A 20,889-nucleotide genomic window follows, 5' to 3' on the forward strand; every position below is an offset into this window, starting at 1 on the left:
CTCCCCTGCCCACTTGTGCCTGCTCCCACCACACTTGCAGCACTGATGTACCTGCCACTGCTCGCAGAAGCCCAGCCAGCTCTGCTGGTACCTCCAGGTGTCCCACAGCTACCACCTCCCGCTTGCTCAGCTCCTGGAGGGACAGCATGGTGAGGGGAGGGCCTGCCACACCCCCCACCTGCCGTCCTTCCCTCCTGTCCCCTGCTGCCACCCAGACCCCGCACCCACCTCCTGCTCCCGTAGCCGCACCTCCTCCACCCGGAGCCTCTGCTCTGCCCTCAGCTGCAGGAGAGCAGGTGGTCAGGGCAGGGAATGGTGGGCAGAGGCCCTGGCAGGCCGAGCCAGCTCACACAGGGCGGCCAGCAAGGGAAGCAAGGGGTCAGCTTGCCTGATTTCTGGAGGCGACTCTACCTCACAGATGGAGGGAGGCAGAGGGGTGGCCAGAGACACAGGAGGGCAAGGGAGAAAGACAGAGCAAGAAAGAGACAAGGCAAAGGGCAGAGGAGGAACCCTGGGAGAGGGAGACGGCCTGTCACCCACAGGACCTTCAGGAACAGCCGTGCAGTTCTTTAGTGCTCGGTGTTACATGTGTCTGCTGTTGGTTTATGGGACAAAAGGCCAAGATTGGCATCAAGGTACAAGCAAACCGCATTCAGTACTGGTCAAGGTGCAGAATTCTAATCAGACCCAGTTACTGAAGACCCCATGGTGAGCCCAGCACCAGGACACCCTTCACGTTCAATATTCATTTCACCCTTTCTGCAGCCTCAGGGGAAGACAGGAGGTCAGGCTGGAGAGGGGCGGAGGTCACACAGCTAGTGAGTGGCAGAGCGGGGATTCGAACCCAAGACAGTCTCCTCCTGAGAGCTAAGTGCCTCCTCCCCATCTCTGCCACTCCCTGGACCCAGACGGGACAGGCCTGGCTCTGGGAGGAAGGCAAGGGGAAGGCCTGCACCTTGAGGCGGCGACGGTGGCTCACGTATGTGTTCACTAAGGACCGGAACTTCACCAGACTCTTTCTCATCTGCTGATACCGCTGCCTGCAGGGAGGGAGGAAAAAGTGTGAGGAGGGGAGGAGGGTCATGGATAAACAGAGGCAGAGATACCTCTGCCAGCCTGGCCTTGGTGCCGCACTTCACTCTGGGGCCCTTTGGCACCAAGGAAAGGAGCTCAATGGGGGCAAGAACATGGCTAAGATCACGAGCCCAGAGTCAACCACTTGGACCACACAGATCCCATTAGGTTGGAATCCCAGGGTCCCTGAGATGCAGGTGGGGTCCTTCTTGGCTGGATGGATTCCCACCCACCAGTTACAAGGGCCACGGGGTGGGACAGAAGGGCATCCAAGAGCAGAAACACAGAGAATCCGATCATCCTTCCAGCAGAGGCTCCCACTCTCAGCTTGCATACCTCCAGGAACAGGGAGCTTACTACCTAAGTTCAGCCTCTCCCAAGCCTCGTCTAGGACTCCCGGCAGTCCTGCCCTAGGTGGCTGCACCTGGCCAGGTAGCCTCGGGCTCGACTTTGCAGCAAGATGATCTTGCAGCGTAAGGAGCGGAAACGGCGCTGGATGAAGAAGCCACGAAGGCAGCGCTGCAGAGTGAGGGCTGCCAGATTTCGGACATGCTCCCGCATGCTCTCCAAGAGCTGGTGGAGGTGTTCCTTAAGGAAGAGCTGGGCAGAGGAGGCAGGTGCTGAGGCCGGTAAGGGCCAGTGGCTGGACTCAGGACCCTCCCTCTCCAGAAGTCTATGGAGACAGAGCAGCCAGGGAAGCTGAGGGGCTGGGTTTGGAGCGATGGAAGCAAGGTGAGGGCGCATTAGGCAGTGGGAGCAGCCTGAGCAAGATCTGAAGTGGGGTTGGCATTCCGTTTACCAAGCTCCCCTGGACTGCCTTTGGGACAGTTCTGATCCCACGGGCTCGGTTCTGAAGCCCCTGAACCTGAGCCCTCCAGGGACTGAGTGTGGGGTGGGACTCACCTTGCTGATGCCAACGCGGTACATATTTGGCATGACTGTGCACAGGCGGCTCAGCACGGACACACACATGTCCCCATTGGCTGGCAGGTTGTGCTCAAGGGCCACTAGACAGCGGTACCTGCGGGGGGCCCAAATTCAGCCTGGGGCTGTGGGGCTGCTGCCCCGGCAGCCCGCTAGGCTGCAGTCACCATCCCTCCCGTTCCCAGGAGGCCCCCCGCAGGGGGTCTCCTCAGCATCTTCTAGTCAGAAGGCACTCCCTCCCTACTTCTAGGTGCCAGGAAATTGTGGAACGGGTGTCAGCAGAACAGGACCCCTTACTGCCATCTGCTGGAAGCTCGTCATAATCACTATTAAAACTGTTTCTCTTTGGAATCAACACATAATAAAAATGTGAAAAACTGCAAATCAATATATATGCCAGACAACAGCTGGCATGTGGTGGTCTGTGCACAACCCGAGAAGCTGTGCGTGGCAAGCCCTGCTCTGCCTGGGTCTGTGGAGCGAAGGCATGGTGGCTGAGCTACCTGTCGACGAACGCCTGGAAAGGCAGCCGCACTGGGAAGCCCTCCTTGCGGATCCGCACGGTCTCCAGCACCCCTGAATAGCGCAGCTGTGCCATGACCACATCTGCCTCAAAGAGGCCTGGCTCCTGTGGGGAGGACCCGCCATGTGCAAAGGCCACTGACAACGCCAGCAGTGGCCGTGGTGGCTGGCCGCGGCCGTGAGCATGGGAAGAGGGCTGCTCTCTGAGGGCCTCAGCCATCACGCACCTTCTTGTGATTAGGCTTCAGGCAGCGCACGAACAAGGGGTTACACCTGGTCAAGGGCAGGGGAGGCAGTGTAAGGCCCCAGAGAAGGAAATTGCTTCTCCCGGAGGGTTGCAGGTGAGGCTAGGTCCCGCCCACCTGCCACACCCACCTCTCCATCTTTTCGATCAGATCCAGGAGCGACTGTTGGAACTTGGCTGCCACGGTGTGGGCCTTGTGGAGACGGGTGATGGAGCTGCTCTTGCCCAGGCGTTGAGGGACAGCCTGGGGGGCATGGCTGGAGAAGAGACGTGCCACCACCTGGGTAGGCATGGGCAGCATCCCAGGGCAGTAGTCAAAGCACCAAGAGGGAGAGATAGGAACCGAGAGACAGACAAGGAGAGAAACAGAGAGGGAGAGAGAAAGCGAGAGAACAAAAGGAGTCAAATCTCCAGACCAAGAAGCACCAGAAAACTAACCCAAGGGACCTGCCCTGGGGTCAGCTGACTTCTTTTTCTTTAGTCTGGGGAACACATGGGCACTAACTGGGTGCATGGTCATGAACCCTAGGATGACCTCAGGAGGAGGGTGCCCATTTGACAGATGAGGAAATGGAGTTCCAGATCGGGGAGGTGGCAGAGAATACGGATGGGAGAACCAAGCAGATGGAGGTGGGGATGGGCTCAGACTGGGCGGGCTGACCAGGATGAGCCAGGGGAGAGACCTGGAGATACAGGAGGCCAGCCAGGGGCCTAGCCCTTTACGGGTGGGGCCAGGAAGGGAGAAAGTACAGAGCAAGGCAAGGCTGGGGGTGGGATCAGGGTTGGGATGGAGCTGGGGACCTCCCCTTTCTTGGAGGAGAATGCCTGGCTGTGGGCTGGGTGCTCTGGGGCGGGGCCAGGACCGGGGAGGGAGGCTTGCTCACCCGAGTCCGGCTCCGAATGAATAGGTCCAGCACGTCCTGACGCACCTGGTCGTGGTTCTTGTCCAGGAACTTGTGCACCTGGAAAGGGGGATGGCTGGGCAGCTGGGGCTGGAGCCTTCCCCCATGCAACCTGGGTGCATCAGTCTGCCTACTACTGTCCTTCCTTCCTCCCTGTATCCCTTGGGTGACCCTGGCCCTGCACCTCCAGGCCACTGTCTCCCTGTCTGTCCTAGAAGGGACTGGACCCCTCCCCCTGCTCTGGTCCCCACCCCTCCTGTCCCCACGACCCTCCCCACTCCCAGGACTGGCCCCCTTCGCATGACTAGTCCGGGTCTTGGCCCCATCCTCAATGGAGGACGCTGTCCTGTGCGCGTCCTGCAGATGAGGAAAATGCGGCCCAGATGGGGACAGAGGCTTAGAATCTTGGCCCTAGACAATGCCAGGGCAGGAATGTGCCTGAGATAATAGCGATGAGAGTTACCCTGGTGATACTGATAATAGCTACTCTTTATCAAACCCATCCTAGCCCTAGACTCCTTACACCCATGAGATGGACACTGTTATTATCCCCATTTTCCAGGTGAGGAAACTGAGGCTCTGAGAGGTAAAGTGATTGGCCCAAGATTATACAGCCGAGGGTCAGCAGGGCTAGAACTGGAATCGGGTGGGAGTGTCTGGAGCCCATGTTGTGCTTCTGCGCCTCCAACCTCAGGGCACTGTGGCGCTGGAGGCCATGAGGGCTGCCTTGGGTCTCACCTGGTAGGTGACTTTGCCTGCGTAGTGCTTGATGGTGAACTCAGGCAATGGCATCTTGGGTTTGGAGTAGAGTGGGTTGGCGCCATGGTGGTAATGGCACTTTTGCAGAAATGTGTGGTCTGTGGCCTGGGGGCAGGCAGGGTTCAGTGGGTGGGCAGGGGGCCTGAGCACCCTGATCCTGGCCTAGTGGCAGATTCTCCAGCCCTGATTGATCTCCAGTGATCAGTGGGGAGGAGGAACAAGTCACAGCTTCCCCTGCTGCCCACTGCCCTGGGCGGGAGGCCTGAGGGGATCCCTGCAGACAAGTGTGTCTGGTCAGCTCCCAGCTGCCTCCCCGCCAGCCCAGCTGACTTTGCACTCTCTTGTCCCACTGCCCAGAACACCCATCCCACCCTTGTGTTTTCCAGTCAGTATTTGAGGCCCAACCCCAAGGTCACCTCCTCCAGGAAGCCTTCTATGATTCCCATGACTGGTGTAGCCCTTCGAGTGGACACCTGCAGCCCCCTATCCAGGTTGTGAATGGCAGGTTGGGTGTCCTGAGCCCCCATCCCAGGCCAGAGCAGAGAGGAATGTAGGACTCAGGCCTGATGAGGACCTGAGGCTCAGAGACGTGGAGCAACCTGAGCAGGCCCACAAAGCGCCCAGGGTTCACCTGGGGAAAGCAGCACTGGTCATCGAGGATGCGCAGGATCCCATAAGGCTTCAGGGAGATGAGGTTGATGCAGGGCTGGTTGTCAGTGAAGGCGACCTCCCGCCAGCCAATCTGCTCGCGGAGGTACTCCTCCTGCAGGAAGCAGGGCTCAGCGCCTACTCCTGCCCAGGCCCCCCAACCGTCTCCCAGGATGATTCCATCTGAAGAGGCCTCACCCAGGGCACCTCTGCTTGCACACCTCCTAGCACAGGGAGCTCACTTCCTAACAGGGCCATATGAGCCATCTTGGCATTGTCCTCCCTCCACTAAGACAGCTCTATAGAGGGTGAAAAGGATCCCCCAAGCAGGCTCTTCCCTGGGCTCATCACCCCAACACCTTCCCCTCAGAACACAGGCCTTCTCATGTGCTGTCCCAGCTTCCCATGCCTTTCCCTCAATTGGGCCGACTGACAACCTCTGATTTGCCCTTAAAGAACCAGCAGGTTCTGCCTGTCCCTGAGGAGGCCCCGGGGCCCTCGAGGATGGGAGGGGAGGTCAGGCCGAGCCCTGCACACCTGCTCCTCCTGGAAGATGATCTTGTTGAAAAGGTACTGAAGATTCTCGTTCGCATAGTTGATGCACAGCTGCTCGAAACTGTTGAAGCTCAGGTCCTGTGAGGCAGGTGGTGAGGGGCCTCAGCCCACCTGTCCCCTCCCAGGGCCCTGCCCACCCCCACCCCCACCCCCACCCCAGCTCAGGTGCAGTGCCCTCCCTGCCTTCCATGGTCGCAGCTTCGGGAAGCGGGAGCCTGACCATAGGCCCTGCTCAGCACCCTCTGTGGCTCCCTCGCTGTGCACAGGCGGAAGGAAGCCTGGCAGGCTGGGCCCAGTGAGAGGCAGCTTAGGCCATGGTTAAAGGCCCAGGCCCTGCGCCCTAGCCAGTTTGGCCCAGTGGATAGAGCGTTGGCCTGCCGACTGAAGGGTCCTGGGTTCGATTCTGGTCAGGGGCACATGCCCGGGTTGTGGGCTTGATCCCCAGTGGGGGGCGTGCAGGAGGCAGCCGATCAATGATTCCCTCTCATCATTGATGTTTCTCTCTCTCTCTCCCTCTCCCTTCCTCTCTGAAATCAATAAAAATATTTTTAAAAATAAAGGCCCAGGCTTTGGAACCTTCTTCCAGGGTTCCAATCTTTCTAACCATGTGCCTTGGACAAGCCCCCTGTACCTCAGTTTCCCCATCTGAAAAACAAGGATAATGACAAGCCCACATCATAAGGTGGTTATAAGGATTAAGTAATCAGTAAACATCATGCACTTAGAACAGCCCCTGGCACACAACAGGTGCTGCGTGAGTGTTAGCAACCACGTTTCTTTTTAGGGTCTTGCTTGTCTCACCCCAATCTCCCCACTGTGCACTCAGCAACAGCGGTGCACCTCCCTCCCCTGCAGATGACTTCCAGCTCTCCAGACACCAGACACCACCCTGCTGGGCGTGGCAGATGCTACTCCCTCCCCCTTCATGATTGCTGAGGAGACAGCTCAGGGATGCCTCCCCCTTCTAGGAAGACTTCCCTGGCCCCTGCCCAGCTAAGGTTTTCTCTAGCTTCACCAGTGCCAGGCTGACTCTGTTACGGCTCTGACCACATGTGTTTGTCTATTTCTGTCCCCCATGCCCACCCAGTGCCTCCAAGAGCAGAGCCCAGGTCTGGTCCTTTCCAGGGTCCCTTGTGTTGCCCAGCTCAGAGCCTGGCACCCAGAGGCCTCAGGGGCCGCCTGTGGGTGAGGGAAGGACATGGTAGAAGACGAGAAAGACAATAATAAGGGAGGGGCCCTGAACGAAGAATGGCTGTGCTCTAGGCAGAGAGGTGAGACCTGAAGCCTTATGCCCCTCCCCTCACCCGCTCAGGAACCCCACCTCGAAGCCATAGATGTCCAAGATGGCGATGGACAGTGCATCCTGCTGGGGGGATACCAGCGCGTTGACCCTGGTGATGAGCCACCCGAACAGCAGCGCATACAAGACCTTGGCAATGGCATCCCTGGAGCAGAGATGGTGATGGGGGTGGGCACAGGGGTGGGACTAGCCATCGGGAGGCTCAGGTAGGGAGGGTGCAGTCTCACCTGGCATCCACGGCACTCTCCACAGTCAGGGGGGTGAAGATCTTCTCTCGGATTGTCTCCTAGGGAGGAACATGGCCCCTGAGCAACAGCAGGCTGGCCACCACATCCAGGAAGTCCTCCGAGGATTGGGGGTTGGGTGGGGAATGGAAATGGAAATGGAGTGGCTGGTCTTAGGTCGACAGTAGGCCAGGGGTTGAACATAAGGCCCTCATCCGCCCTCCTGCCTGGCTGTGCTGGTCGGGGTGGGGGCTACTGGTCCAGTGGGAGAGGCAGGGGCATAAGCAAACATGACGCAGCGAGACCAGCCTTGGGAGGGGAAGGAGGGCCAGGAGCAGAAAGGCCACAGGAGGCACCGGCTCGGCTAGGGGTCAGGAACAGCTCCCTGGAGGTGGACAGCTGTGCTGGGTCTCAAGCATTCCGGGCAGAGGAAACAGCCAATGCAAAGGCCTGGAGACTGGGCATCGAATGCCTGTGGGGTCTGAGGTTAACCCCTCTGGGCCTGACTCAGAAGATGGATGGACAGGGAGTAGAGGGAAGGGGGCGAGAGGGCCCAAGATTGGGGCACAAAGCAGTGGTGTGCAGGCGCTGGCCGGAGGCTTTGACAGATCCCCCAGGCCGGAGACTCACGGTCACTTTGAAGGTGATGGCCTTCTGGAGCCCCTCAGGGGAGATCTGCAGCAGCTCGGCCACGGCCTGGATCTCCCGGGCGCTCACCACCGAGGCCACCTCCTGTGCGTCTGTCTGTGTAAAATACCCACAGGACTGTGTTTTGAGCTAAATAAGTAGATTTTAAAGTTCATATTAAAAAACATAAACAAGCTAGAAGAACCAGGAAAATTCTGAAATAGGAGTGCAGGGGGACCTAGGAGATGGTTGAACGTATTTCAAAGTTATGATAATTAAAACAGATAATAGACTTATAGTATGTAAGCAGATTAATGAAGCACAATAGGAAGTCTGGAATTAGGCATAAATACGAATAGGAAGTTAGTATATGACAAATATATACTTCTCAAGTGGTGGAGTTACTATAATTAAGTAACTGCCTGGAAAAAAAAAAAGAAGTTGGATCCCTGCCTCATACCTTACTAAGATAAATTCCTGATGGACCAAAGATTCAAATGTTAAAAAAACAAACCATGAAAGCCATACAAGATCTTGAAAAAAGTATTGGCGAAACTGTTATAATGTAAGAGAGACAGGTCTCTTTAAAAATGATTAAAACTCTAAAATTTATACAAGATTGATTAATAAAATTCCTGAAAATAATTTTAAAAATTTGAAAGGCCAAAGCAAACAACAACCACGAAAAACAAAACAAAAAAACAAACACCAAGATACCTGTAAATAAAGTCAAAATATATATGATAAACCAGAAGACATATTTACAACTCACATCAAAGACAAAGGGCTTATTTCCTTAACATATGTAAAGAGCTCTCATACATCATTAATAAAAAGATCGTCTGGCTGCTGTGGCTCAGTGGTTGAGCATTGACCTATGAACCAGGAGGTTACTGTTTGATTCCTGGTCAGGGCACATGCCCGGCTTGTGGGCTCGATCCCCAGTAGGGGGCATGCAGGAGGCAGCCAATCAATGATTCTCATCATTGATGTTTCTATCTCTCCCTCTCCCTTCCTCTCTCTGAAGTCAATAAAAATCTATTTTAAAAAATAATAATAATAAAAAGACGAACAACCTCAAAGTGGAGGGAAAAAAGAGCAATTGAGATGTGTTGGTGTAGCCTGAAAGCCAAATACAGATGCGTTCCGTCTCCCCAGAGCACTCCTCTGGAAAGACGCCTGTGCCCCAAGGGAGCCAGGCCATGGCGGCTGGGACCTCCTCTCACCTCATACTTCTCAAAGTAGACATTGCCCAGGTGCAGGATGGAGGCCAGGATGCGGAAGATGCTGTCCTGGTCCTCCCCGCTGAAGCCCAGCACCTCCATGGCAGCGAGGAGCCGGCGGAAGTCATCTGCGTCACTCTTCCCGGAGATCTCACAGTTCCCACCCTAGGTGAGGGCAGGGCCAGGGGTCAGGCACCCTGGGTGGCACAGGGAGCCCTGACATCCCTGCTCTGTCTGCACCTGCAACATGGCCCAGGCAGTCACTCAGCACTTTTGTTCCCACGGGTCAGGAGTCTCTGAGCAGATACTGTGCTAAGTGCTTTGCATACATTTCCTTCCTTTAATCCTCACCACGTCCCTGGCAGTGATACTGTGCTATCCCCATTTTACAGATGAGGAAACTGAGGCACTAGAGGGGAAGTATATTAGCTCCAGGCTACTTATTTCTGTTGTAGTCTCCAGAACAATGAAGAATCATGTAGGCCTCCTGTGCCCTAGATTTGACCCCTGTCCACTTGCCATGATGAGACACCTCACATCCAAACTTGCCCTCCCAAACCTCCATCATCTTTGCTGGACACCACGACTCGGCTCTTTCAGCCACTGGGGTGATGAGGGGGGGCCAGGCCTGGGGAGCCTCGGAGGCCTGCTGGTGCTCACCTGGTTCAGGTAGTAGTAGGTCTCAGCCTCCTGCAGGCTGAAGGCCTGCCGGAGCGGGGCAGGCAGCCCAGCCAGCAGCTCGTAGAAGATGTGGTAATTCCTCTCGTTTTTGGCCTGCAGAGTGGGTGTGTGAGTGCCGAGAGGGGAGCCTCCCCCCAAGGCGACCCCCACACACATACAGGCCCAGGTGTGCCCACAAATATAAATACACACCCAGGCCTGCAGGTGGGGCCTGTCCCCTCTGTGTTGAATGAGCTCCCAGCCTGGCTCTGCCTGGGAGCAGGGAGGGGTGGAGAAGCCCGGGTGTGGTGGTGGGGAGGGGCACTGGGCAGCATTCAATCAGAGAAAGGTGCTGCTCTGTCCTGTGTGCTGGCCACACACAGCCATGCATGCCTTTGTCCAAGGAGCAGACACAGGCCTCCGATGGCTCATTTAGCCAGGGTGGCTGAGCACCCACTGTGCACCTGGCCCTGCTCCAGGCCCTGGGACACAGAGGGGAACAAGGCAGACAGAAGTCCCTGGCCTCATGGACCCACCTGCCAGCTGGGAGACAGATACTCAGCAAATCACTGGTTAAAACATAAAACATGTCAGGTGGTGAGGAGTGCTCTGGGGAGACAGAACGCAGTGAAGGGATGGGAGTTCACTTTGAAACGGTACAGTTTCCCTGCACGGCTGGCATTTCAGGCAGATGGAGGAGGTGGGGGTTGGCCACACAGGTCTGGGGAAGAGTGCTCCGGGAGAAGGAGCAGTCAGTGCAAAGGGCCTGGGCAGGGTCGGGCCTGGTGTGCTTCAGGGACAGGGAAGAGCCAATGTGGTTGCAGGGCATGATGGGGGGGGGGTGGTGTCTGGGGAGGCTCAGTCACATGCCACACATACACATGCATTTGTTCATTAATTCACCCTTTACCCAGCCGGGCCAGGTGCCAGCTCTGAGTATCTACACACACACACACACACACACACACAGACCTTGCCCCACACCCCAGCACACAATGGCCTTGGAGGGCCTGGCCCACCTGAAACACAATCCTGGATTTCTCGAGCAGGTACTGGGAGGTTATGGCACCAGAGATCACGCCCCTGTGTGGGGGAGCATGCTCAGCTCAAGCCCAGGCAGTCAGTAGGCGGGCGATGGGGCTGGTGTTGACTCCGCGGGGCTGTGCCAGGACATGGAGTGCACTGCAGGGTCTTTGGGGGTTCCTCCACTGTCTCACTCACCCTTCCAGAAAGATCTCCACAAACTTCCCGAAGCGGCTGGAATTGTCATTCCTAACAGTTTTGGCGTTACCGAAGGACTCCAAGAGGGGTGTTGCCTCCAGGATCTAGACCCCAGAAGAGGTGGATATTATTCTGGCCGCCTAGAGCAAGGAGCATGGCTGGGGCCATCCCAGGATTTCCCAGACACAGATCTCCCCAAACACCCCGTTTGTGAGGGGTGACTAGAGGTGGACTCCATAGAGAACGCTGGGGTCTTTCTAGTCTCCCTCAATGCTCCCACCTCATGTGGCCCAGACCCTACACACAGACCCCAGCTCCCCTCTCCCAGCCCCGGCCTCCCACGAGGCAGTCCTGGCCAGGACAGGTGTGAGACACTGCTTCTGACCAATCCTGCTATTGCACACGAGTGCACACACATGCACAGCCACAGGTGCATGTCACAGAGGCAGGAGCATGTACACACACACACTCACATACTCCAAATACCTTTATCTTCAGGAGCAGTTGGTAGGGAGGAGGAGGCGAAAGGAACAAGAACAGAAGAAGGTCACCTGTAGGACTGACCACCACTCCCCGCACAATACCAGGGGCCTTCAGCCACAGAGGGGCTGGCAGAACCCTTTGGGCCCCTGTGGCGGGCAGAAGAGCCACCAGGTAAGAATACAGTCATGAACCCCAGAGACTCCCAGGGGTCTGGGCTTGGGGACTGCAGTGTAGCTCCAGATGTGGGTGTCTGCTGGGCCTACCAGCCAGAAGGTTCTGGGATGTCCTTCTCCCCCGCCCCTCACAGCCATGGGTCACCTGGGCTCTTGGAAGAGTCTCATCCCTGATCCTGCCTGTGCTCCCTCCAGGGGTCCTTTGAAAACCTGCATAGGTCACTTTCTCCCTCAGGCTCAAAGCCAAGTCCTTACAGTGATCTCCAAGACCCTACACAGCCCAACCTCCACTGGCCTCATCTCCCCTCCCTTGCTCTGCCCAGCACCTGGCCCTCCTGCCTGTGCCCTCAACACTCAGGCACACTCCTGCCTCTGAGCACCGGAATTCTCTCTGTAGCTGTTAGCACCATTGACAAATTCTCCCATTTCTTTGTATCTTGTCTCCTACACTAAAATTTCAGCTTCCACACCCAGGAATCTGTCTTTTTTGCACACCTCTGGGGCCCCAGTATCTACACAGGATTTGGTGCATAGGAGGCCCTCACCAAATCTGCTAAATAGATGAAATGGGGAATAGTATTCTATGAGAGCAGAGCCACTCAGGGCACACAGCTAATCACAACTCCAATTTAGTAAGTACCTACTATGCGCTGGACCCTTTGATCTAATTAACGAGCCTATAAAGTAGGCCCTAATATCACTTTTGTTTTATAGATTAGGAACCTGAGATTTGGAGAGGTCTGTAAGAGTGAGAGCCCAACACCATGACGGGTATGTACATAGTTGTGTTTATAGTGTTCTCTTGCTGACTCATCTTCTCAGGATAAATTCTTAAGGGGAAAGCAGGGGATTCCCAGTCTCTGCAGAAATAATATTACCTTGGGGAAAGTGTGAGTCCCTCCATCTGGTCACTCCCATAGTCCCGCTTAGTCTAGGAAATATTGTGCCCATGGTACAGAGGAGTAGACTGAGGCCCAGAGAGGAGCAGGGGCCAGCCTGAGGTTGCTCAGTGAGTCAGGGTCTGCCTGGGCTGTGGCCTGTGCTAACCCTTAGTCTGGTAGTCCCCTGAGGGCACCTGACGGTGGGTTGGCTGCTTTTCTGTTCCTAGTGCCCACGGCAGGGTTGGGGCACATGGCCAGTGGCCAGGAGCCAGGGGCAAGGACAGGTAAATCATGTGGATAAACATCTGGCCATGTGGTGCCATCAGCCCAGCCCCCAGGTGGGGTGATGCCTGTGGTTTGGGGTGCAGAGGATCCAGCCAGTCCCCATCTTGGGGAACCCATGTCATATTCTCAGCCCTGTGGCCCAGGCCTCAGCCAGTGAAACCTCAGCATGACAGGGTCCAGTAAGAACACATGGCAAAACCTGCCCAACAACGAGCCCCTGGGGACCCGCGCTCTTACGGGGGGGAATCTGGACTCTTGGGTGGAGACTCGGGAGCCAGGGAAGGCAGGGTTCTGGAGGCGCGCGCATGCCAGTGCGCACAAAGGCTGCGGAGGTTGCCACAGGCTTTCCCTAGTGGAAGGGAGTCAGAAGCTCCTGACTGCACTGAGCCCCAGTTCTGACTGCACTGAACCCCAGTTCCAGGCAAGCCCCTGGGGACCCAGGCTCTTGTGGAGGGAATCTGGACTCTCGGGCGGAGACTCGAGAGCCGGGGAAGGCAGAGGTCTGGAGGTGCGCACGCGTGCAAGGGCAAGGCTGACCGGAAGCAAAGACTGTCTGCTCTGCCCTGAGACTCCACCCCATCCAAGCTGAGCACAGAGGCTATTGCAATTTGGCAAGTCTAATCCTATAAGGCTGTCTCCAGCACCGAACTTCTCCCAGCGTAGACACAGCTGATCCTTACAGCCAACTGGCCTGGAGGTCAATTCCTCCCAGTGATACCAACAACAATCAAGACTTAACTACAACAAGGCTGTACACACAGTCCACAAAGGGGTGCACCAAGAGTGTCCACCTCAGGTTAACTGGGGAGGCCGACCCACTGGGCCATATAGGATACCTAGCACACAAATCTACCCTACCAACTCAGGGAAGCAGTGAAAATGCGGCATCAAAGAAACAGATCACAAACAAAAGAAATGGAGGAGAACAAACAACTGGATATAGAATTCAAAACCACAGTTATAAGGCTTTTCAAGAATATCCTAGAAAAGGCCGATAAATATAACGAGACCCTCGAGGATATGAAAAAGGACCAACTAGAAATTAAACATACACTGACTGAAATAAAAAATATTATACAGAGACCCAACAACAGACTAGAGGAACACAAGAATCAAGTCAAAGAATTGAAATACAAAGAAGCAAAAAACACTCAACCGAAAAAACAAAAAGAAAAAAAAATCCAAAAAGTTGAAGATAGTGTAAGAAGACTCTGGGACAACTTCAAGGGTACCAACATCAGAATTATGGGGGTGCCAGAAGAAGAGAGAGAGCAAGATACTGAAAACCTATTTGAAGAAATGACCGAAAACTTCCCCCACCTGGTGAAAGAAATAGACTTACAAGTCCAGGAAGTGCACAGAACCCCAAACAAAAGGAATCCAAAGAGGACCACACCAAGACACATCATAATTAAAATGCCAAGAGCAAAAGACAAAGAGAGAATATTAAAAGCAGCAAGAGAAAAACAGTTAATTACCTACAAGGGAGCACCCATACGATTGTCAGCTGATTTCTCAACAGAAACTATGCAGGCCAGACGGGAGTGGCAAGAAACTTTCAAAGTGATGAATAGCAAGAACCTACAACCAAGATTAATCTACCCAGCAAAGCTATCATTCAGAATTGAAGGGCAGATAAAGAGCTTCACAGATAAGAAAAAGCTAAAGGAGTTCATCACCACCAAACCAGTATTATATGAAATGCTGAAAGGTATTCTTAAAGAAGAGGAAGAAGTAAAAAGTAAAGATAAAAATTATGAACAACAAATACATATCTATCAACAAGTGAACCTAAAAATCAAGTGAATTAAAAACCCAAGGAACAGAATAATCTGGTGAATATAATAGAATCAGGGGCATAGAAAGGGAGTGGACTGATAATTCTCAGGGGGAAAGGGGTATGGGGGGGTTCAGGAAGAGACTGGACAAAAATCATATACCCATGGATGAGGACAGTGGGCGGGGGGAGGTAAGGGCAGAAGGTGGGGTGGGAACCGGGTTGAGGGGAGCTATGGGGGGAAAAAGGAGAAACAATTGTAATATTGTAATAATCTGAATAAAGATTTATTTTTAAAAAATTAAAAAAAATAAAGTGCCATATAAATAAATAAAAAACTAAAAAAAAAAAACACAAAAAAAAACCAGCCCAACAAGAGAGAGGCCCGAGACTTTTTCTGGCTTGCTGGGAGGTGTGGGTTGAGGTTCATGGCACCATCATGCTACCAATGGGAGACTGGTTGAGGATGACACCTATAACTGGGGTAGGATGGAGCCAGGACAAAGGACATTGGTTAAGACCTTGGATTCTATATACTTGAAGAAATAATGGCAGAAAACTTCCCTAACTGGGTGAAGGAAAAAGTCACACAAGTTCAGGAGGCACAGAGAGTCCCAAGCAAGAAGAACCCAAAGAGGCCCATGCCCAGACACATCATAATTAAAATACCAAAAATTAAAGACAGAGAATCTTAAAGGCAGCAAGAGAAAAGCAACCTATTACCTACAAAGGAGCTCCCAAAAGGCTGTCATCTGATTTCTTATCAGAAACTCTACAGGCCAGAAGAGAATGGCATTAAGTACTCAAGGTAATGGAAAGCAAGGATCTGAGACCAAGATTACTATATCCAGCAAAGCTATCATTCAAAATAGACAGTCAAATAAAGAGCTTCCCAGACAAAAAAAAAAAAAAAAGACTAAAGGAGTTCATTACCACCAAGCCAGCATTACAAGAAATGCTAAAGGGATTGCTGTAATGAGAAGAAGAAATAGAAAGAGAAACCTAGCCATACAGAATTAAAGTGGCAATAAATAAGTACTCTCAATAATAACCCTAAATGTAAATGGATTAAATGCTCCAGTCAAAAGGCATAGGGTAGCTGAATGGATATAAAAACATGACCCAACTGTATGCTGTCTACAAGAGACCCACCTCAGAACAAAAGACTCACACAGGGATGAGAGTGAAGGGATGGAAAAAATTGTCCATGCAAATGGAAAATTAAAAAAAGCTACAGTAGCAATACTCATATCCGATAAAATACTTTTAAATGAAGGCTACCACAAGAGACAACAAAGGTCACTACATAATAGTAAAGGGATCGATCCAACAAGAGGATATAACCCTAGTAAACATATATGCACCCAATATAGGAGCACTTAAATATATTTTTTTTTAAATATATTTTATTGATGTTTTACAGAGAGGAAGGGGGAGGGATAGAGAGCTAGAAACATCGATGAGAGAGAAACATCGATCAGCTGCCTCCTGCACACCCCCTACTGGGGATGTGCCCGCAACCAAGGTACATGCCCTTGACCGGAATCGAACCCGGGACCCTTCAGTCCGCAGGCCGACGCTCTATCCACTGAGCCAAACCGGTTTTGGCTTAAATATATTTTTTAAAAAAACTTCTAGAGGACTTTAACGGAGAGATAGACAACAATACAATCACAGTAGGGGACTTTCACACCCCACTGACTTCACTGGATAGATCTTCCAGACAAAAATTAACAAGGAAACAGTGACTCTAAAGGACACACTGGATCAGATAGATTTAATCGACATTTATAGAACATTTCACCCCAAAGCAGCAGAATATACATTCTTCTCAAGTGCACATGGGTCATTCACAAAGATAGACCACATGTTAGACACAAAACAAGTCTCTACAAGTTCAAGAAAATTGCTATCATATCAAGCATCTTTTCAGATCACAATGGAATCAAATTAAAAATCAACTACAGTAAAAACACCCCAAAACATCCAAACACATGGAGGCTAAATAGCATGTTATTAAACAATGAATGGGATATCAATGAGATCAAGAAAGAAATAAAAAACTTCTGGGAAACAAATGAAAATGAACAGAATACACAACAACCCAAAATCTCTGGGACACAGCAAAAGCAGTCCTGAGAGGGAAGTTCATAGCACTACAGGCCTATCTCAAAAAAACAAGAAAAAATCAGCAATAAACTATTTAACCCTACAACTTAAAGAACTAGAATGAGAACAAGAAAAGCCCAGAGTAAGTAGAGGGAAGGAAATAATAAAGATTAGAGCAGAAATAAATGACATAGAGACTAAAAAAAAAAAAAAATCAATGAAACTGACACCAAGTTCTTTGAAAGGATAAACAAAACTGATGAACTGTTAGCCAGACTGGTCAAGAAACAAAGAGAGAGGACCCAAATAAATAAAAACAGACACAAAAGTGGAGAAGTAACCACTGACACCACAGAAATACAAAGGATTGTAAGAAAATACTATGCACAACTATATGCCAACAAGCTGGACAATGTGAATGAAATGGACAAATTCCTAGAAAAATACATTCTTCCAAAACTGAATCAGGAGGAATCAGAAAAACCTGAATAGGCCAATAACAACTGATGAAATAGAAGCAGTAATCAAAAAACTCCCAGCAAATGAAAGCCCCGGTTCAGACAGCTTCACAGGGGAGTTTTACCAAACATTCAAAGAAGAACTAACACCTATCTTCCTCAGACTATTTCAGAAAATCCAAGAAGAAGGAACACTTGCAAACTCTTTTTCTGATGCCCACATTATCCTAATTCCAAAACCAGATAAAGACACCACAAAGAAAGAGAATTACAGGCCAATATCCCTGATGAACACAGATACTAGAATCCTCAACAAAATATTAGCAAATCATATCCAACAATACATTAAAAAGATCATACACCATGATCAAGTGTGATTTATTCCAGGGATGCAAGGCTGGTACAATATTCACAAATCAATAAACATGATACAAATTGAAAGATGAAAATCATATGATAATATCAACAGACACTGAAGAAGCATTCCACAAAATCCAACACCCATTTTTGATTTTAAAAACCCAACAACAACTCTCAGCAAAGTGGGAATAGAGGGAGAATATCTCAACATGTAAAAGCAATGTAGCAGGTTACAAAATCAACACACAAAAATCAGTGGCTTTTTTATACGCCAATAATGAATTCTCAGAGAAACTAAACAAACAATCCCATTTACCACTGCAACAGCAACAACAACAAAAATAAGACACTTAGGAAAAAATTTAATCAAGGAGATAAAAGACTTGTACTAAGAAAATTACAGGACATTGAAAAAAGAGATAAAGGAAGATATAAACACGTGGAAGAATATACCGTGTTCATGGATTGGTAGAATTAACATCATTAAAAGTAACATCCATATTACCCAAGGCAATCTACAGATTCAATGAAATCCCTATTAAAATACCAACATCATATTTCACAGATTTAGAACAAATATTCCAAAAATGTATATGAAACCAAAAAAAGTCCTGAATAGCTGCAGCAATCTTGAGAAAAAAAGAACAAAGTTGGAGGGATCACAATACCAGATATCAAGTTATATTACAAAACCACTGTTCTCAAAACAGCCTGGTACTGGCACAAGAACAGGCATATAGACCAATGGAACAGAACAGAGACCCCAGAAATTGACCCAAGCCATTATGCTCAATTAATATTTGACAAAGGAGGCGAGAGCATACAATGGAGTCAGGACAGTCGCTTCAAAAAATGGTGTTGGGCAAATTGGGCAGATAAATGCAAAAAAATGAAACTAGACCACCAACTTACACCATACACAAGAATAAACTCAAAATGGATGAAAAGACTTAAATGTAAGTTGTGAAACCATAAAGATCCTAGAAAAAAACTATAGGCAGCAAAATCTCAGACATCTCTCTCAGCAATATGTTTATGGATACATCTTGACAAAGCCAAAGGAAACTAAGGAGAAAATAAACAAATGGGACTACATCAAAATAAAAAGCTTCTGCACAGCAAAAGAAACCATCAATAAAATGAAAGGGAGCCCACTGTATGGGAAACATATTTGGCAATGATACATCTGATAAAGAGTTAATTTCCAAAATGTATAAGGAACTCATGCAACTTAACAAAAGGAAGACAAACAATCCAATTAAAAAATGGCAAAGGACCTAAATAGACACTTCACCAAAGAGGACATACAGATGGCCAAGAGACATATGAAAAAATGTTCAAAGTCACTGATCATCAGAGAGATGCAAATTAAAATGACAATGAGGTATCAACTCACACCTGTCAGAATGGCTACCATCAACAAATCAACAAATGACAAGTACTGGTGAGGATGGGGAGAAAAGACAACCCTAGTAACTATTGGTGGGAATGCAGACTGGTGCAGCCACTGTGGAAAACAGTGTGGAGTTTCCTCAAACAATTAAATATGGAACTGCCATTTGACCCAGTGATCCCACTTCAGTGACTATATCCTAAGAAACCTGAAACACCAATCAGAAAGAATGTATGCACCCCTGTGTTCATAGCAGCACAATTTACAAAAACTGAGATCTGGAAATAGCCAAGTGCCCATCAGCAGATGAGTGAACAAAAAGGCTGTGGTACATTTACACCATGGAATACTATGCAGCAGTAAAAAAGAAGAATCTCTTACCCTTTGAGACAGCATGGAGGGACCTGGAGAGTATCATGCTAAGTGAAATAAGTCAGTCAGAGGAAGACAAGTATCACACAATCTCACTCATATGAGGAATCTAATGAACAAAATAAAATGATGAACAGAGTGGATCCAGAGCCATGGAAGCATGGAACAGAGTGCGGCATCTCGGAGGGAAGGGTGGGTGGTGGGAGCTAATCAGCCAAAATCTTTGTAGGCATATATGCATAACCCATGGACAGGGACAATAGAGTGATGAAGGTGTGGGGTGGGGGCCGGGGGTGGGTTGGGGGGGGTCAATGGGGGGGAAAAAGGGGGACATATGTAATACTTCCAACAATAAAGTTTTTTTTTTTTAACAAGGCCATCAAAAATTTTGGTTGCCTCCCCACCAAAAAAAAATTGTGGTCTCCCAACCACAATTAATCTTTATTGATCACAACAATAAAGATTAAAAACGAAACAAAACAAAAAAAAACAAGCAGAAATAGCTACAAAAAATAAAATAAAATAAAATAAAATAAATAAATAATAAAGTAGATATTTGATACTTGATTCTGCCATGCCTAAAATGGACCCAGACAGGCCTGTGTGATGCCAGGAGCAGGGGTGAGTTGTGGCTGTGAAGTAAACCCACAGGCGTCCCCGCTGGCAGACTCAGGCCAGCACAGAAAGGCGCAGACCTGCCCTGCCCCACAGCTCCAAGCATCTGCCCTGAGACAGTGCTCGGCCAGGACTCCCATCCCAGTCCCTCTGCCCCTCATAGTCATCTCCCTCCTGCAGGAGAGGCTCCATGCGCACACTGGCTTGCCTACCCAAGAGTCTAACCTTAGAGGCTTGGAAAACCCTGCCTAGAGCAGAAGGAAGGTCTGCTTAGCCATCAGGAGACTCAGGCTAACGGGAGAGGCTGCCAAGGCCAAGGTTGGCAGCAGAGGGGCCCCCGCCAGGAAGTACCCTGTGGACCTGCTACCCCCTGAGGGCTGAGCAGCCCCTGCCTGATGCCCCCAAGATCACCTGCTGGATTGCCATTGGCTGCGTAACTGTGGCCACTTAGAAACCTTCATGGGCCCAGAGTGGGGAGTCTGAGGTCAGACGGGGGCGGGGTGCTGCAGTGGCTATCCTCTGTGCTTCCTCTGTGGGCCTTTGCCTCTAGCCCTACCTTCCCAGGGCTCCAGGCTCATGGGGCAGCACCACCACCCCTGCCATGTCTGTGCGGATGCCCAGCAGACACCTCACGGCACCATTGTCCTCTCTCTGCAGCCCTGCTCAGCCAGCTGGTGGCAGCCCTGTGCTACCTGTGGCTCAGGCCAAATGCCTGGGGTTGCCCTTAAACAGTCCCCCTCTATTACAACCTTGTCTGTGGCCTGTACTGTCCCTTAGTCTGGGAGTCAGGAAGTCACCGGCTGGCCTCTGAACTGCCTGGGGTCTACTTCCTTGTCCTGAGCCATCGTCCTCCCTCAGCCGGACTCCATACTGCCACTCTGTGTCCTGCGCACAACAGACCTGTTTGCCCGGGGCCTTTGCACTTCCTTCTCTGCCTGCCTGCTCCTCCCCCAGACATCCCAGGGCCCACTCCCTCCTCTCTGATTACCACACTCCAAATCGTAACCCCACAGTCCCCATCCTCCTCCCTACTTTTTTCTCTACACTTAACATACTTGTGTATTATTTTTCTTTCTGTCTCCTCCACTAGAATGAAATTC

The 20,889-nt window shown here is 50.9% G+C and overlaps 1 protein-coding gene across 1 annotated transcript in view; it reads right to left on the minus strand.

Moving 5' to 3' along the window:
* MYO15A (myosin XVA) overlaps positions 1-20,889 on the minus strand; it is a gene marked incomplete at its 5' end in the record, with an annotated part of 60,147 nt that overhangs the window by 31,082 nt on the left and 8,176 nt on the right. Inside the window, 19 exons of the mRNA XM_080677396.1 lie at positions 52-133; positions 229-282; positions 956-1,040; positions 1,499-1,674; positions 1,978-2,095; positions 2,502-2,626; positions 2,748-2,793; positions 2,896-3,044; positions 3,649-3,726; positions 4,405-4,530; positions 5,057-5,188; positions 5,611-5,706; positions 6,950-7,073; positions 7,156-7,214; positions 7,783-7,896; positions 9,006-9,167; positions 9,663-9,776; positions 10,682-10,745; positions 10,884-10,987. Of these exons, the coding sequence (XP_080533522.1) occupies positions 52-133; positions 229-282; positions 956-1,040; positions 1,499-1,674; positions 1,978-2,095; positions 2,502-2,626; positions 2,748-2,793; positions 2,896-3,044; positions 3,649-3,726; positions 4,405-4,530; positions 5,057-5,188; positions 5,611-5,706; positions 6,950-7,073; positions 7,156-7,214; positions 7,783-7,896; positions 9,006-9,167; positions 9,663-9,776; positions 10,682-10,745; positions 10,884-10,987 (2,008 nt within the window). The remainder of the gene's footprint in view (positions 1-51; positions 134-228; positions 283-955; positions 1,041-1,498; positions 1,675-1,977; positions 2,096-2,501; positions 2,627-2,747; positions 2,794-2,895; positions 3,045-3,648; positions 3,727-4,404; positions 4,531-5,056; positions 5,189-5,610; positions 5,707-6,949; positions 7,074-7,155; positions 7,215-7,782; positions 7,897-9,005; positions 9,168-9,662; positions 9,777-10,681; positions 10,746-10,883; positions 10,988-20,889) is intronic.

This window comes from Plecotus auritus, assembly GCF_963455305.1.
Source record: "Plecotus auritus genome assembly, chromosome: 7".
In the NCBI taxonomy this organism is placed as follows: domain Eukaryota; kingdom Metazoa; phylum Chordata; class Mammalia; order Chiroptera; family Vespertilionidae; genus Plecotus; species Plecotus auritus.